Here is a 16,734-nt window from a genome sequence, read left to right on the forward strand (position 1 = left end):
ACAGTAAATTGAAATTTATATCATTCCTAAATAATACTTCAATAATATAAATAGTATATAGATTGCAACGGTAACAGTTATTTGTTCGATACAAAATTCGAATTGTTAACTTGTTAAAAAAATGCTAAATCAATTTCAACAGATTTTTCCGACCAATACACCTCGTTTTCATCCACATATTCATCCACAACATCGAAATGATCCACCAGAGGGTACAATAGAATTTTCCAAACTCATCCAATCCGTTGGCAATCACTTTACATTCAACTCGGAGTATTGCAGTGTAGAGCAAATAATTTCACATCATCATGATGAGTCTACCGATTCGACTATTATCGTTTCACAATGTAGGAGACCGTTTTCATGTTCATGTGTATTTAAAGTGATTCGACGAAGGGTAACAAATGGTCAGGATGAAAATTCAGATATTTCAAAATATAATTCTGCAAAATTTAATGCCGTGGATAATAATCAAAATCCTAATTATGTAATAAGGGAATTTGAATATAGGAGTGAAGATGGAATGGAGCTATGGAAGGAATATGTCATTGTTTCTAAATATTATGGAGAATCTCTGTTTAGAATGATGAGGAGTCGTCGTGCTGGAATTGCTGAGGATATTTCTGTAATTTTCATGTTGAAAGTAATTTGTTCATGTTTGGAAAAGTTGGAAAATTTTCATTTGAATGGAATAGTTCATTGTAATGTGGAACCTTCGAATATTTTTAAAGGTGATGATTTAAATATCGAGTTGGGCGGTTTGGGTTGTGTTCAATTATCAACTAGAAATCCAGGAGTATTGGTTGATTGTAAAGGATTTTTGAAATGGATGCCTAAAGCATTTGTTGCACCTGAAGTTCAAACTAAACAATTGATTGGGCTTAAAAGTGACATTTGGAGTTTGGGAATGGTCTTGTTAAGGTTCTTATTTCCAAATCTAGTAAATCTTGTAGTCAGTGATTCCAATATTGATGAGATATTTAAAGGTCTATCCAATGTAGAAAGAGATGATGCTTGTTGGAATGAAATTAAGAATTTAATCAAATCAATGCTAACAATTGATGTGAACAAAAGACCAACCAGTGGACAATTATTGAATACCATAACTAATGGTAGTCGTTTTAGAGATTCTGCTGAAACATTGACGAAATGCTTTAAAGAAAATCGAGGTGTTGCTCTTCACCTTTGTAAATTTAATTATGGCTCTTTCAAATACCTGGAATCATTTCATAGTGATAGAGAGATGGCCCTCAAGTATAACGATTCTTTCCAGTATATGGATGAGGCTTTTCTAGATGATAGGGATTTCATATTGGAAGCGGTAAGAATAAATCCCTACCTGGTGGACGAATTGGAAGGAATGGATTTGCTAGATAGAGAGATACTTGAGGAGGCTATCAAGGCAGATGGAGAAGTAATGAGTGGACTAGATGAAAAATATCTATTAGATAGAGAGCTAGCTCTTTTGGCTGTCAGACAAAATGGCCTAGCTCTAGAACATATTGCTAATTATTTTGGTGATGATGAAGAGGTAAGAAGTGTAAACATTCATTATTTCTAATGTCAAACTTAAGGTTGTTTTGGAGGCTATTAAGAACGAAGGACGTGCCATTGAATTTGCCTCAGCGAGATTGAAGCGTAACAAGAAACTTGTTTCAATGGCCCTTAAAGATAATCCAATGGCATTAAATAATATTGATCAAGAGGAATTCGGGTTGGAAAGTGATGATGAAAGTATTTTTCATTCTGGTGGTGAGGAAGATAAGGGCAATGAATTTCTAAATCCACAAATTATATGTATTAGTGGAGGTTTCATGAGCAACCAATACGGTAATATGGAGTTTTCCCCTCAATTACCACGTTTCAATAATTCTCCTCAAAATATTGGCCTATTGCAAAATAAGCATGAGATTATTAATGCAGTAACAATGGATGGTTTACTATTGCAACACATTCCAGAAGTATTTAAAAACGATGAACACGTGGTAATTAATGCAGTTCTAGGGAATGCAATGGCTCTTCAGTATGCCTCCCCTATTTGGCGAGATAATGAAACTGTTGTTCTGACAGCTATTAGAAAAAATGAATCTGCCCTTCAATTTGCCTCTCCCAGGTTGAGAAATTGTAAAAAGTTTTTAACTTGTGCCCTTAGTATTAATGGATTGACTTTGCAATATATTGATCCATTACTTATAGATGAGGAATTAATTGTGGTTGCTGTAACTCAGAATGCACGTGCACTTTTATACACTCCCAACCAATTGAAAACTAAACATGTTGTCATGCAAGCTGTATCTCAAAATGGACTGGCTCTTGAGATGGTTCCATCAATGAACAATGATAGAGAGATTGTTGGACAAGCAATCTGTCAAAATGGATTGGCCTATAGGATGGCTTCTGATACTTTGAAACAGGACCAGTCATTATTTGCTCTTGCATTGAAAGGAAGAGGTGATAATTTGGCAGCAATTTACTCCAAGACAACCCATAACCACCAACAGGACAGTTTATCAGTCTTTATTCAATTTCTAGATATTATCAGAGAGGCACCAATTGAACTATTGAGTGATACTCGATTTGTTAAGGAAAGTGTGAAAAATGCAGCATTTCCATTCTACCCAAATTTCAACCTTGATGACCAGATAGTTATGAATATCTGTAGAAATAATCAAGTTAATATTAAGAGGAAACATTATGGTGAGGAAGGTGTAGTAGAAAATCCAACCAAACGAAAAAAGTAAATGTTGCATGTGTATTTTCAACTATTAAAAAATTGGTTCTCTATTTAAATCCAGATAATTGGTATTAGAAAACATGACTCATTCCTCACCAAACGAAATTTTGACTATTTGTAAGAGTTTATTTTGTTATTTACAAGTGTTTGTTTAGATAGTTGATATCATGATCCTTAAATCCAGCTATATCATGATTGACTGGTACATTTTCAACTATGAAGATTGATTCTCTTTCTCTGTCTTGACGCTACACAACAAATGTGTAGGGAGAATGTGAGATGTTCTTCTTAATAGTTGTTATAAATTATTCTAAACGAGTATTAATTTTGAGCAGGAGTGGAAACTTGTTGCTTTTCTAACAATTTTCTTTCCTTTCTCTCTTGCTTTTGACTTTGTCTTTCCAATTTTCTTTGAGCTTTGACCATTTGCTTTTCAAGCTTCTTTTCCATTTTCAAGGCAATCTTTTGTTCTTTCTTTTGGAGTTTCAACAAAAGGTTTTCATCAGAAATTGGAGCACTCTCCTGGGTAATTGTAACTTCAGCAACTTGAACTTGTTCAGTAATAACTGGCTCAACAGTTACGCTAACTGGAGCTGATGGTTCAGTAACTTGAGTTGTGACAGTTGCAGTATCAACAGGTGGTTGAATGGTGATTTCTTGCTCTTTTTGCTTTTTGAAGACAATCTTTTCGAGCTTTCTTTGACCCTTGAGCATTTTCTTTTCTAATTTGAATGCCTTCTTTTCTTCCTTCTTTTGAAGTCTGAGTTGGAGCTTTTCCTCTTTGGTTGGTGTTGGCTCAATTGTAGTTTGAACAGTGTTAGCATTTTCAGTTGGAGAATTGAGATCTTTGGATGACTTTCTAATAGATTTCATTTCAAATTTGATAGATTTCAATTGTTCCTTCTTCAGCTTGATTTCATCGTTCAAAGTTTCAACTTGTTGCTTCTTTTCTGAAAGAATTTGAGTTTGTTCTTCACTCAATTTAGGTCTTTCCTTGATGTATTTTTGTCTCTTTTCCTTCTTTTCAAGATTCAACTTGTTCTTATTTACTAATCTAAGGAGAATTGGCTTATCCAATAATTGTTGATTGCTAACTAATTTCATCAATTCGGAAAAATCATTTTCATCATTAATAATAATTGTTTTTCTCTTCTTTTCACCAGATGATGGAACCATTGCCTTGACTTTAAAGCTGGTTGCTTCTTCACCTTGAACAAATTCTCTAATAGAATTGGACAAGTCTCCGAAACTCATCAAATTAATAAGTTTTTCCATCCTATTTTCTTCCTTGTTTCTCATCATTAATTTACCAGAAATTTGAGCGTTGGTAGCAGTAGTAATAGCAGACATTTTGTTAATTGTTGAATTATCAAAACAAATCAATTGGGTTGTTTTTAATCTCAAAAAGAACCAAGCAATGTTCACCACCAGAATCCAATAATAGTTTTGTAAGGTTCCAAACAATTTTGCAATTTACAAAGAGACGATAACGATTTATTTACGTATTTACAAGTCAAAGAAGAAGCATTTCTCAACATTACATTTCTTTCTATCTTAATGTTTAGCAGCCAAACCCAATTGTAAAATTCTGAATTGGCAATGAACAGTGGATTTTTGGCGCCAGAATTCAAATTCAACAAACTTTGAAAAAAATGGATTCAAATTATCATAACGTTTGCCACAGAGGATGTATGATTGATATTATTGATCGGGAGTGGATGATGGATGTACTTCCAAATGATGATATTACTATTATTTTACCAAATGATAATTCATCTAAAAATCCAATTCAAAATACATTGTCTCAACTCACGAATAACCATCCGAGCCTGGCAACTCATCCTCTCTTTGTTGAAGATGGAGTGGCTATTGCTGATATGAAGGATAATTCAATACTCGGAGATAATCACTTGCAAGGAATTGATAGACCACCAAGTGAATTTGTTCATCATGTAAATGAATGGAATGATTTAAATCTTTTCAGTTTACTGGAGAGACAAGACGAAACGGATTAATTTACAAATATTTACATAATATATTAGATTATACATTATACAGAGGAACCTCTGACATCATTCCTAAATACTTTCAATATTATTAATATTATTGATTGTAGCGACAAAACAAATTCTTCTCGGTGGCATAAAGTTTTGTGTACATTTTAGCCATTGAATTGAATCCTCTATCATCATTATTTCTAATTAAATTTCCAGCATCACAATTTAATGGTGAATCGGAACCTTCCTTTGGATTAGACATCATTGATACAATAGCCCTACAAACATTTAATAAAGTCCAAACAGGGCTCCACTTATCCTTCAAAATATCCATACATATTTCTCCACTTTCAAAATGTACATTTGGGTGAAAGATTTTAGTAATAAATTCAACTTTTGGTGCAGAAATTGGATATTCTTTCGGAACTTGAATTTTTAATTCGAAAACACCATCCTCATAACAAGTTCCCTTTGGTCCAATGCATTTTGCATACCACAAATAAATATTATTTTCATCGGGTTGAAGAACAAGATCAGCCTGATTGGCTTTTTGGATCTCGTTATATTCCTTCATGATTCGTTTGCTTGCCATTTTTTTTTGATTTTGCTTTCCGATGATGATGTTTCCATATCATTCCTCAAATATAAAAATAGCAAGTAGTCTTATTAGCAGAAAACAAGTTGAAAAAAGCATTCTTTGCTTCTTTACTGTTATTAATCAAACTCCTCATTGAAATACAGTAACTCCCTCAAACACTCATAAGGAAGGAGCCTCAAACAACAATGCTGTGTCCACCACTCGATTTTCCAAGGTTGCAAAAAAATATGACGACCACGAATCGACCTTCTCGTGGGCGGAAGAAGATTCCAAGGTATGTGCTCGGGCATTTATTAATTTTTTCATCTTCATTATCTATTGTGTGATGATATCATTCTGTATTATTAAAATAGTGCATCCTATTATTTGGGCTATGTTGAAGATGATGAATCAATAGAGTCAATTATGCAAAAGTTCGACGAATTGGAAAAATTAAAATCATCAAATCTTTCGGAATGTGCTGCTTCTTCATCGTCATCTAAAAGTATGGTGAATGGAAAAGGGAAAGAACCAGCAGAAACAACATTGGATGGAGGAGCAATTACACCACTTGAAGAAGATTCCTATCTCAATGAAGAATTGCAAGAGGAATTGTTTAAAAGAACTTCACATCATTCCATTCAATCAAATATTTACTCAGAAATTATGTCAAACTATAATACTGAACAAGGTGAATTGGATGAGATGGATGATGGTGATGGACAGGAGGCTTCTGATTATTCTTCTGATGAGGATTATGTTGATAATTTTCAAGATGGAGAATCTGATGGATCAACTGAGGAGAATTTGAATATTTGTGTGAGTGACAGTGAAATTGTCAATGAGGAATCCTTTGACGAAGAAGAAGAGGAGGAAATCATTGATGATGAAGAATCTAGTAGAGCTAAAAAGAAGAGAAAATCCAATCAGACCAATGGAAGGAAACGAAACACTCAGAAAAAGGGTGATAATACTATCAAGGATTTAGTCACACTCGATCCAAATATGAACTTTTTGAATTCATTTGAAGGAAATTCGACGACCAACTCAAAGAAATCCAGAGCTACCAGCAATATAGAAATTGTAAATATTCCAACAGCAGAGAAAATACTCAATTCCTGGGCTAAACATATACAAAGAGTAACACCAAAGGAATGTAAAAAATATAAGGCATACAGTGAATGTCAAACAATTGATTTGACCAATTTTGAAGAAGATTTATCAGGAAAATTAATGTTTAATAGAACTAACTCAAAGAAATCATCAACCTTTGTATCAAGTGTATACACATTCGATACTGAAGAGGATGTAATCATAACGAACCGAGTTTTAGATTATAATTTTAAATCGATATGTAAAAATCAGCCGTTTGAGGGGATTTTAATTGATCCACCCTATCACTCAATACAAGTGAAAGATCTGGTATGTAATCTCAGTAATCTCAACATTGTAATCTTAACAATTGTAATTTCGGATAATTAAGAAAAAATTACCACTCGATAAGAAATGGTTCATAGAGAGAGGTTACTGTTTTGTATGGATTGAAAAGGAATTTACAGTTGAAGTTGTTAAAATAATGAAAGGATTTGATTTTGAATATGTAGATAGTTTAACTTGGGTTAAAGAAACCATTCATCAACATTCCTCAACACTCCCATCTCAATTATTTCCCAGAGGCAAGTTGAATCTATTCATCTTTAGAAAGATGAATGATCTCACTAAAACCATGCACATTAAACACCAGAGAAATGCAGATGTGGTTCTTGATTTTGAAAAGGACAACCCACGACACAGACCACCAGTCATATTTCACATGATTGAAACTCTATTATCATCTTCTGATAGATTTTTGGAATTGTGGGGAGAAGGTTGTTATCAACATTGTAAATTCAAAACATCCTCTAAATGGACTATCATAAAGGAAGAATAGAATATAGATATAGATTCATATTGTAACAAAGGGAGTTGTTTTTGAACATTCCAGTGTTGCATCTTTAATTGATAAACATGTAAAGTTTGTCTAGGTTTGACTCCGGAAGAATAGGATATCATACATTTTTAACTCACGCACTTTTTCGTTTTGTCATTTATCAGCATTACTCCTCAAACCACACTGCCATTTTCAATTCTCACCTCCAATACCGTAGTAAACGAATCATTACGAAAATCGAGTCATCATTTTCAGAAAAAAAAACAAGAAGAACATCAACTGGTGGCACACACTAAAGCTGCTGCACTTGCAAAAAACATCTACAAAGGCTTTCAACAAGTCGCACTCGAATCTTCCGCTTCTTTAGAAAACAACACAAAACCTTCACATTCAAATATTATTTGAAAACAATATCGATATGAAAAAGTATACAGTTTCAGCATCACTGAGTAGAGAAGATGAAAAGGATTTCTTTACTACTAAGAAAGTCAATTCAACCACTGATGATTTTCCAGAGTCAACTACAACATCATCAATTTATAATAACAAACAGAGGAGAGGAATTGTTCATCGATCACAAACTCAATTACAGGCCAACAAGCAAGTACAAATAATAGAGGAATTAAAAGAAGAAGAAGAAGAACCAGCAGAAGAAGAAACTGTACAGAACAAACAAACTACAAGACCAATAGGTATTAAAACAACAACTATAATAGAACCTTCATCTGTCAATGATAGTGCAGAGAATAGTATTTCAGATGCGAGCGTTGTTTCCTCAGTTGCTGCTAGCAGTTTATCATCTAACACATCTTCATCTGTTGCCTCATCTGTGGAATCAAATCCAAGTTCTTCACCAATTATTAAAAAGAAAAAATTCACATTTGGAGGATTAATCAAGAGAAAACAAAATGCTGATAGTGATGCATCTAGTCCAAATGCCAATGGTTCAGCCTCTCCTAACCTCAATGATTCCCCTAATTCTACATCTACCACTAATTTTGAATCCAATTCCCTTCCAAAACGACCTCAAGTCATCAGTGTAAATGATGGCAGTGATTTTAGGAAAAAGTTACAAGATAGAAAGAGAAATGCAGGTGGAACTGGTATGAAAATTGTCAAACAAAATGATCAACTTATCGTATCTCAAAACAATTCAACTCTAGAAGAATAAGAATTACTTTTTCCTTTTTAGTTTTTTTTCGAGAAATGGTTGGTTGTTAAAACAAACTAACTAAATAAATTTTGCAATTAATTTTAAAAACCTCATTACAATTAAAATATGGAAAGCAATTTAACATTTTGCACTTTCTTATCTATTTTTATTAATAAAACCTCAGAGCGAACAATAATTAAGGTTGCAACCTGATCTTTTCGAGAAATAGAGGAAAAAAAATAATTTAAGGAGTGCACAACCTTAACGTGACCAAGTTTTGGCGCCATTAGTCTAAGAAGGAACTACGGAATATTTTCGAAAACCGACTAATTAGGGAGAACCTGTTGACATTAAATATTCCGTGCTGGTACTTAAAAGGTGTGGTGTGAAATAATATTAGCATTAGCTTTGGGAAGTGTGGATTACGTAGCCATTGTAAAGCGAAAGTGGAAAAGAAACCTATTGTCCTATTACAAATAGCATAGCCATGAATTTTCCTCTTCTAACAACTTGCTAGGCAAAGTTTCGTCAAGCTACCCGCCTCACCGATCACATCCTCCATTCTTCCGAGCACAGTTTAAATACAAACGATTCTTCCAGGCCAGTCAAAACACAACCAAAAAAATGTTCACCATCTCTACTATTATTTTCTTAACGATTGTGTATAATATCTATTGGCATTACTACAGAAAGGAACTCTCCTTGAAGGGTAAAACTGCATTGATTACAGGTTAGTATTTTTTGTATTTTTAAATGATAATAATGCATTCATTTTACAATTTTAATGATGATCATCATTTATCGGATCATGTAATAATCTAATTATTTTGATCAAAGGTGGAAGTAGAGGTATTGGTAGATTATGTGCTGAAAAGTTATTGGAAAATGAACAAGTTAAATGTGTAATTATTTGGGATGTTGATGAAAAATCACTTGCCGAATGTCAACAAACATTGAGTGATAAGTATGGCAAAGATCGTATTGTTACTCGTCAAGTTGATATCACGAACAGGGAAAAGGTTTATGAAGAAAGAGATTTAATCTTCCAAAATCATGCTTCTGTTGACATTTTGCTCAACAATGCTGGTATTGTCAATGGTAAGAAATTGTTGGACACTCCAGATGATGCCATTGAAAGAGTTTTCAAAGTCAATACTGTTTCTCACTGTTATACAGTTAAGGCCTTCTTACCTAAAATGATTGAGACCAAGAGAGAATCTCATATTGTAACTATTGCCTCTGCAGCTGGTATTTGTGCCACTTCTGGACTTTCTGTAAGTTTTTAATAATTATTGAACTGTTTTAACTTTTTCTATACAGGATTATAGTGCTTCCAAGTTTGGAGCTTTCGGATTTAATGAAGCTTTGAGAATGGAATTAAAGTATCAAAAGTTGGATCATATTCACACTACTTGTGTTTGTCCATTCTACATCAAGACTGATTTATTTGCTGGTATTAAAGATGTAATCCCTTATGTCTTCCCAGTTTTGGATCCTAATTGGGTTGCTCAGAGAATTATCAAGGCATTGAAGAAGAATGAAGAAGTTGTTATTTTGCCAGAGACTTTGAGATTAGTGTTTTTATTCAGATTCTTGTTACCTGTTTCAATTTGTGATAAACTCATTCAATTGATGGGCATTAGTAGCAGTATGGAAACTTTCACTGGTAGAAAATAATTTTTAATATAATTTATTAAAATTTAAAATTTATTAGAAAAAAATGATTGAAGCGATACTGTACTGTGAATTTGATAATGCTAAGGGTTCAATGATCATGTTCCAATACCCACGTATGAAAATATCGAACGATTTATTTGAAACCTATTCGGAATTTGTTATTACCAAGACAAAATTATGTGGGAAGTGTGTTTCTTTCCGACATGAAAATTTAATATTTATCGGAGTGCCACAATGTATAGAAGGATCGAAATATGAGAGAAATGCTCTCTTGTTTAATTTAGTTTTTGTTGTTGATATTACAAAATTAAAACCTCACTATCCACCAGAAGCCTTTAAACCAATTGCTTCAAAATTATCATACTACTTGAGAAATTTGGAATTGGAATCGGAATACTTATTTAAACAGGAGTCTAAGCAAAATCTGCAATATATATTGGAGAAGATTTATGTGGATTTATCAACGAAACAAGAATGTTCAATTTACATTGATTCAGCACATTCACTTCATTTGAAATTAATTCCCTATTTACAGAAACCACCAATTGTTCATGCTCATGATGTACCAATACCTATTCGAAATTTACATGCTCTAATATTTCAACAAAAGGATGTGTGGGATATTACATTCTCCCAAATTATTCCACACATTGATGGTGTTTCATTTGTGAAGCAAATTGCCATTCAAAGTAATGTACACGTAGAATTTGTGAAAAAAAGTTTACAGCACTTATTGTAAGTGAAATATTTAAAAATTTGGTTATTAATAACTGAGAATTTAGGTATTTTCAGTGTATTAAATTGATTGACATATTTCAATATAGCAACATGTATGCTTTGAAAAATAAGAAAGTTGTGATGCAACTCTTTTCTAGAAGAGACCTCGAGGAAGAAATGATACATTACATATGCCCTGGTATTGACAAGGGAAATATGCCTGATTCCTCTCAAATTCTTCATCATATTTTGCAAATTTATTGTAAATTCAAACCTGGTCTAAGATTACAAGAAATTGTGGAAAAACATCACCACCTCTGTCAATATATTAATCCAAAGTAAGTTACTACTCAAAATTATTGCTTACTTAATCAACAAAATCAAAAAGATGCTTAATTACATATGGTCTATTGAAGGGATTTATCAAACGAGTTCACGAATATCCATTCCTTCTCAAAGATGAACCTCCAACATTTGTACCATCAAATGATGAGCTGACTAGTTCTCAGAGTTCTGAAAATCTCGATCAAAGTGGTTCTCCAATGTCTGGATCTTTTGAATCCTCTCCATCCAAAACATTTACCGTCATTACAAAACAAAAGAAACTCAATCCAAATTTCCACATTGTCAATAGAGAAACACTGAGGCCCTACATTACTGGAAAATATTGTATCGATGAAATATGTTGTGAATTGGAAATAACGAGAACAGAACTCATGAAGTCCTTAGAACAATTCGAAAATGTACAAATTCTTTTCAGATAAAAACTAATATTTAATAGATAATAATATGTAATATTATATTTAATAAATTTTTAAATTAAATTAAAAAAAATGACAAAACTTGAAACCACACTACGATCACTATTCAAATCCCTGATTTGTCATATTTTACTTTCATCAATATTATTTATTCTAGTATTGGATATAAACCGATCAACGTTCGGAATCAATGCGGAAACAACAACAATACATCAGACGGATTTTTCAAATCCAAAACTACAACAAGTCTTGGAAAAATTCTTCTCTAAATCATCGGATGGAAATGTAAAACATTCTAACAATTGGGTTGTATTATTAAATACTAGTAGATTTTGGTTTAATTACAGACACATTGCTAATACATTATCATTCTATCATATTGTGAAGAATCTTGGTATTCCTGATTCACAGATTTTACTCATGTTAGCTGATGATGTTGCTTGTAATCCTAGAAATAGATATCCTGGTGAGGTTTTTAATAATAGAAATAGACAAAAGAATATCTATGGAGAAAATGTTGAAGTTGACTATAGAGGATATGAAGTGACTGTGGAACAATTTTTGAGAGTTTTAACTGGAAGACATCATGACTCTGTACCAAGAAGCAAGAGATTAATGAGTGATGAGCATAGTAATGTATTAATATTTATGACAGGCCATGGTGGTGACGAATTTTTCAAATTCCAAGATCAAGAAGAAATTAACAGTGCAGATATTGCTGATGCTGTTCAACAAATGGCTGAAAGAAAGAGATTTAAAGAATTATTAATGATTGTAGATACCTGTCAAGCAGGCTCTTTATTTGACAAACTTTATACTCCAAACGTTTTGGCAGTAGGAAGTAGTTTGAGAGGACAAAATTCTTATTCAGTAAGTATTTTAGCATTATTTGATTGGAATTGAAATTAACATGTTTAGCATCATTCTGATCCTGATATTGGAGTTGCTGTTATTGATAGATTTACTTATTACACTCTTGAATTTTTCGAAAATCGTAATTTCAGACAAAATCCACCATCCATTGAAAAATGGGTAAGTTCTAACTTGAAAATAATGAATTCACACAAATAGTTCCGAACATACACTTCTGAAAACTTGATTTCAACTCCTAACATGAGAAGAGATTTATTTGAAAGAAATACAAATAGTGTTCCACTCACAGACTTCTTTGGTTCGGATATTAAGATTGAATTCCAAGAGGATTTATTTAAACGTGAAAATATGACCCGCTTTAACAAGTACACCCCAAAACATTCTAATAACGACTACAATCAACAATTCTCCAATGAGAAACTTACTGAAAATGAAAATGCTGTTGAAATAACCTTCCAAAAATCAGTTTCATTCCTAGATATTAAGGTTATTTCTATTGTTGCAATTGGATTATTGATTTTCTTAATATTTAAATAATTAATTTATAAATTTATTAATTTCTTCCCAACAACTTTTAGAAAACTTTCAGAAACGAGGTATTGCAAGCAATTTGCAAGTTATTAGATTTTATGTCTATGAAAGGACCAGATATTTACATTTTTCTTTACAATTTACATTAATATTAATATTTATTACACCCTTAAATAAATAGGTTATTGTTTTTGTTCTTCTGTTTTCTTTTCTTCTTCAGCCTTCTTCTTTGCTGCTTCTTCTTCCTCTAATTCCTTTTGTTGGAAATCTTTGGTCTTCAAATAAGCATCGAATTGAGCATCATTACCAAATGGTCTATGACCGAGCACATCAACCATGTCTTGCGCATCAATCTTTTCCTTTTCCAGTAATAATTTGGCAACTGAAACCATACCATCTTTGTGTTTCATCAAGAGTTCTTCAGTTCTTTGATAAGCTTCAACAACCATTCTCTTAATTTCATGATCAATTAATCTAGCTGTTTGGGCACTGTATGGTTTTTCAGCTTGGAATCCATCATTTGTATCTGGGAATGAAACGTTACCAATCTTATCACTCATACCATACTTAGTAATCATTTGACTGGCAATTTCAGTGACCTTTTGTAAATCGTTTTGAGCACCAGTTGACAAGTGACCGAATATTATCTTTTCAGCAGCTCTACCACCAAGAGCAAGACACATAAAGTCAAATAATTGTTCCTTTGTAGTAATATATCTTTCTGATGGAAGGTATTGAGCATAACCCAAAGCACCTGAACCTCTTGGTACAATGGAAACCTTCAAAAGTGGGTCAGTATGTTCCAAATACCAACCAGCAACAGCGTGACCAGCTTCGTGGTGAGCAACAATGTTTCTTTCTTCTGGAGATAAAACCTTATTCTTCTTTTCCAAACCACCGATAATCTTATCAATAGCTTGTTCGAAATGACGCATTGTAACATGATCAGATCCTTCTCTAGATGCAATAAGAGCTGCTTCGTTACAAACGTTAGCAATATCAGCACCAGAGAAACCTGGAGTAAGAGTAGCAAGACGAGTAGCGTATTCCTCTGCTGGTTTAGCCAAAACAATACCCTTCATGTGAACCTTGAAGATTTCTTCTCTACCCTTAATGTCAGCAATTGAAACATCAATGGATCTATCAAAACGACCAGGTCTTGTAAGAGCCTTATCCAAAATTTCAGATCTGTTTGTAGCGGCCAAGACAACTACACCAGTAGCTGGAGTAAAACCGTCCATTTCAACAAGCAATTGATTGAGAGTATTTTCTCTTTCATCGTTTCTACCCATGAATTTACCTGTGCCTCTTTGTCTACCTACAGCATCAATTTCATCAATGAAAATAATAGATGGAGCATTATCCTTAGCTTCTTTGAATAATTTACGAACTCTTGCTGGACCAACACCAACAACCATTTCAACAAATTCAGAACCGGAAATACTATAGAATGGAACACCAGCCTCACCAGCAACTGCCTTTGCCAACAATGTCTTACCAGTACCTGGAGGACCAACAAGCAATGCACCCTTTGGAATTCTAGCACCAATATCTCTGAACTTCTTTGGATTCTTCAAAAAGTCGACAAATTCTGTAATTTCTCTCTTGGCTTCATCGAGACCAGCAACATCTTTGAATTTTACAGAGTGTTGAGATGTAGCCTTAAATGATTTGGTGAACATATTAGTTGGATCCATAGCTCCTAAACCACCACCTCTTCCTGGCATTCTCTTGTAAGCATAGTACAATAAACTACCAATAATGAGCAAATGAATAGCTGCTTGAATGGTTTGAGCAAAGTTCTTTTGTTCCTTTCCTGAATAGAAAATTTCAATACCAGAAACTTGAACACCATTTTGGTGCATTTCTTCCAATAAATCATAATATCTTCTTTCAAAGCTATCACCACCAAATCCAATGCTGTATTCTCTTCCTTCCTTTGTTGTGACTGTTGTAGAGCGTTCAAGAATAGTGATCTTACGAACGTTTTGAGTTCTCAAATCTTGACTGAAATCATCAAAAGATGCTGTATAACCAGTTCCTTGATGTAATTGTTGGTATGAAGTGGCAATCATGATCAAAGTGACGAAAAGCATACCATAGAACATGTAGTCCAATACGCTCATTTTTGGTTTGTCTTTTTCTTCTCCTGATTCTTGCTTTACTGTTTCAGTTTTAACTTCTTCCTTTGGCTTAATCGTACCCAATTTCAAGTTTGAATGGACAGATTCTCCTTTTTTGACCTCGTGTGAAATAATTTTACCCTTTTCGGCAGCTCTGACATTAATTCTTTGAGGAGTATCTTCATCTGTATATTTGACTTCAATTTCAGCAATAACTTCACCTTCAAAAACTTCATCTTCAACAAATTTGAACCATTTGTTAATGTATGCGCTTTCAACATTATCTCCCAAGTGTGGAACAGTAATATCAATTTTAGCTGGCTTCTTTTCCTTCTTTTCATCATTTTCTTTTTCTTCCTTGTCCTTCTGTTCCTTCTTTTCTTTCTTTTCTTTCTTTTCTTTCTTCTCTTCAGATTTCTTTTCGGAAGTCTTTTCCTCCTGTTCAACTTTTTCTTCAGTTTCGGAAGTCTTTTCCTCCTTCTTTTCTTCCTTCTTTACTTCCTCTTTTTGATCCGATTCAGATGATTCCTTTCGTTTAAAGTTACCAAATCCTTTTGGTGTTGAATAGAATCTTTTAGATACAAAATTGGTCAATACAAAGTTGATGTTTTTCTTAGAGAAAATATTTCTTTCTGTTTTTCTAGACAAAGGATATGAACTCTTTTCACTAGTATTAATATATTCAATATTTCCGTATGATGAAAGATATTCTTGTTGGAATGATGGAAGACGATTAATTACAGCCATAATATTCTTAAAAGATGAATATCTTAAATTAAATAAACCATTATTACTATTCACTAATCCACTTCTTTCCCATAATTTTTCAGCCCAAGCAGGTAAGTTGATTCGATTCATCAACGAACCAGCCTGCAAACCCACGGCCTTCATTTGTTGTTGGAACATTTTTTATTTAAAGATTCTCCAAAAATACATTGGCTGCCACCGCTTATTCAATCAAAACACAATCGGGCGGTGTAATTTTTTTGAGTGAAAATGTGCTTTTTGAAAAACAATGCACTTCCATCTCTTCAAAATAATCCTTCAAGGATGAATTCATACAGGTGTAAGGATCATTCTTATTGATTGAGAGGATTTTTTGTTAATGGCCGATGCACTGTTGAATTGGTTGAAGGGTTTATTGAGGATAAACCCTTTAAATTGAATATTAAATTTATGGATTTCCTCAGGAGTTTCTGTAAAATAATCAACAGCCATTGCCTCAATTAGAATAATGACAATCTCAAGAATTATCATTGTAATTGGTTTATTATTTGGGCATTCTATTGATTTGATGGACGGGAAGCCTGCCAGGAATATGGCGACAATCCCGCTACAGTCTTTGACTGTATGAACAGTGAAGGCAACTAGACGAATCTTGTTGGTTCAGTAAGGTTTGTTGAAGAAATTGAAAGGGTTGATCACCTTCGTATTTATTGAACATTCTATGTTGCATTGGTTGGTGCAAATTTTGGTATAACATTTTCTTTATCAAATCGAAATTGAAACTTCATCTTTCTCAACATTTTGTGTTAATCATTGTAAATAAAACCAAAAAGTTACTCGATTCTTCCATCCATTATTCTTTCCTTCGAATTCCTCTTAATCTCCTTATCATAAACTATGATATTTTAAGATACAACTTCCAAAGTAATAGTTAT

General features: G+C 33.2%; 7 protein-coding genes across 7 annotated transcripts; 4 read left to right on the forward strand and 3 right to left on the reverse strand.

Annotated features, from left to right (window-relative positions):
• Positions 1–121: 121 nt before the first annotated feature.
• NAEGRDRAFT_63286 (uncharacterized protein) lies at positions 122–2,741 on the forward strand (the record flags this gene model as incomplete). Its single annotated transcript, XM_002681302.1, has 2 exons — positions 122–1,531; positions 1,575–2,741. 2 exons carry the CDS (start codon positions 122–124, stop codon positions 2,739–2,741), a joined length of 2,577 nt encoding a protein of 858 aa, XP_002681348.1.
• Positions 2,742–3,055: 314 nt separating this feature from the next.
• NAEGRDRAFT_46355 (uncharacterized protein) lies at positions 3,056–4,084 on the reverse strand (the record flags this gene model as incomplete). Its single annotated transcript, XM_002681435.1, has 1 exon — positions 3,056–4,084. The coding sequence occupies one exon, from the start codon at positions 4,082–4,084 to the stop codon at positions 3,056–3,058; it is 1,029 nt and encodes a 342-aa protein (XP_002681481.1).
• A 302-nt stretch (positions 4,085–4,386) lies between these two features.
• NAEGRDRAFT_63288 (uncharacterized protein) lies at positions 4,387–4,749 on the forward strand (the record flags this gene model as incomplete). Its single annotated transcript, XM_002681303.1, has 1 exon — positions 4,387–4,749. One exon carries the CDS (start codon positions 4,387–4,389, stop codon positions 4,747–4,749), a length of 363 nt encoding a protein of 120 aa, XP_002681349.1.
• Positions 4,750–4,837: 88 nt separating this feature from the next.
• On the reverse strand, positions 4,838–5,323 carry NAEGRDRAFT_63289 (Peroxin 4 (Pex4), putative; the record flags this gene model as incomplete). The annotated part of the gene is made up of 1 exon (XM_002681436.1): positions 4,838–5,323. The coding sequence occupies one exon, from the start codon at positions 5,321–5,323 to the stop codon at positions 4,838–4,840; it is 486 nt and encodes a 161-aa protein (XP_002681482.1).
• A 191-nt stretch (positions 5,324–5,514) lies between these two features.
• NAEGRDRAFT_46356 (uncharacterized protein) lies at positions 5,515–8,409 on the forward strand (the record flags this gene model as incomplete). Its single annotated transcript, XM_002681304.1, has 3 exons — positions 5,515–5,603; positions 5,683–6,730; positions 7,606–8,409. The coding sequence occupies 3 exons, from the start codon at positions 5,515–5,517 to the stop codon at positions 8,407–8,409; spliced, it is 1,941 nt and encodes a 646-aa protein (XP_002681350.1).
• Positions 8,410–9,015: 606 nt separating this feature from the next.
• Positions 9,016–12,956, forward strand: NAEGRDRAFT_78389 (GPI-protein transamidase complex subunit; the record flags this gene model as incomplete). Its single annotated transcript, XM_002681305.1, has 9 exons — positions 9,016–9,121; positions 9,229–9,665; positions 9,712–10,057; positions 10,296–10,803; positions 10,893–11,123; positions 11,174–11,528; positions 11,763–12,416; positions 12,465–12,578; positions 12,618–12,956. The coding sequence occupies 9 exons, from the start codon at positions 9,016–9,018 to the stop codon at positions 12,954–12,956; spliced, it is 3,090 nt and encodes a 1,029-aa protein (XP_002681351.1).
• Positions 12,957–13,132: 176 nt separating this feature from the next.
• NAEGRDRAFT_63293 (aaa ATPase family protein) lies at positions 13,133–15,979 on the reverse strand (the record flags this gene model as incomplete). The annotated part of the gene is made up of 1 exon (XM_002681437.1): positions 13,133–15,979. The coding sequence occupies one exon, from the start codon at positions 15,977–15,979 to the stop codon at positions 13,133–13,135; it is 2,847 nt and encodes a 948-aa protein (XP_002681483.1).
• Positions 15,980–16,734: the final 755 nt, after the last annotated feature.

This window comes from Naegleria gruberi (genome assembly GCF_000004985.1).
Source record: "Naegleria gruberi genomic scaffold NAEGRscaffold_6, whole genome shotgun sequence".
Lineage (NCBI taxonomy): Eukaryota > Heterolobosea > Eutetramitea > Acrasida > Naegleriidae > Naegleria > Naegleria gruberi.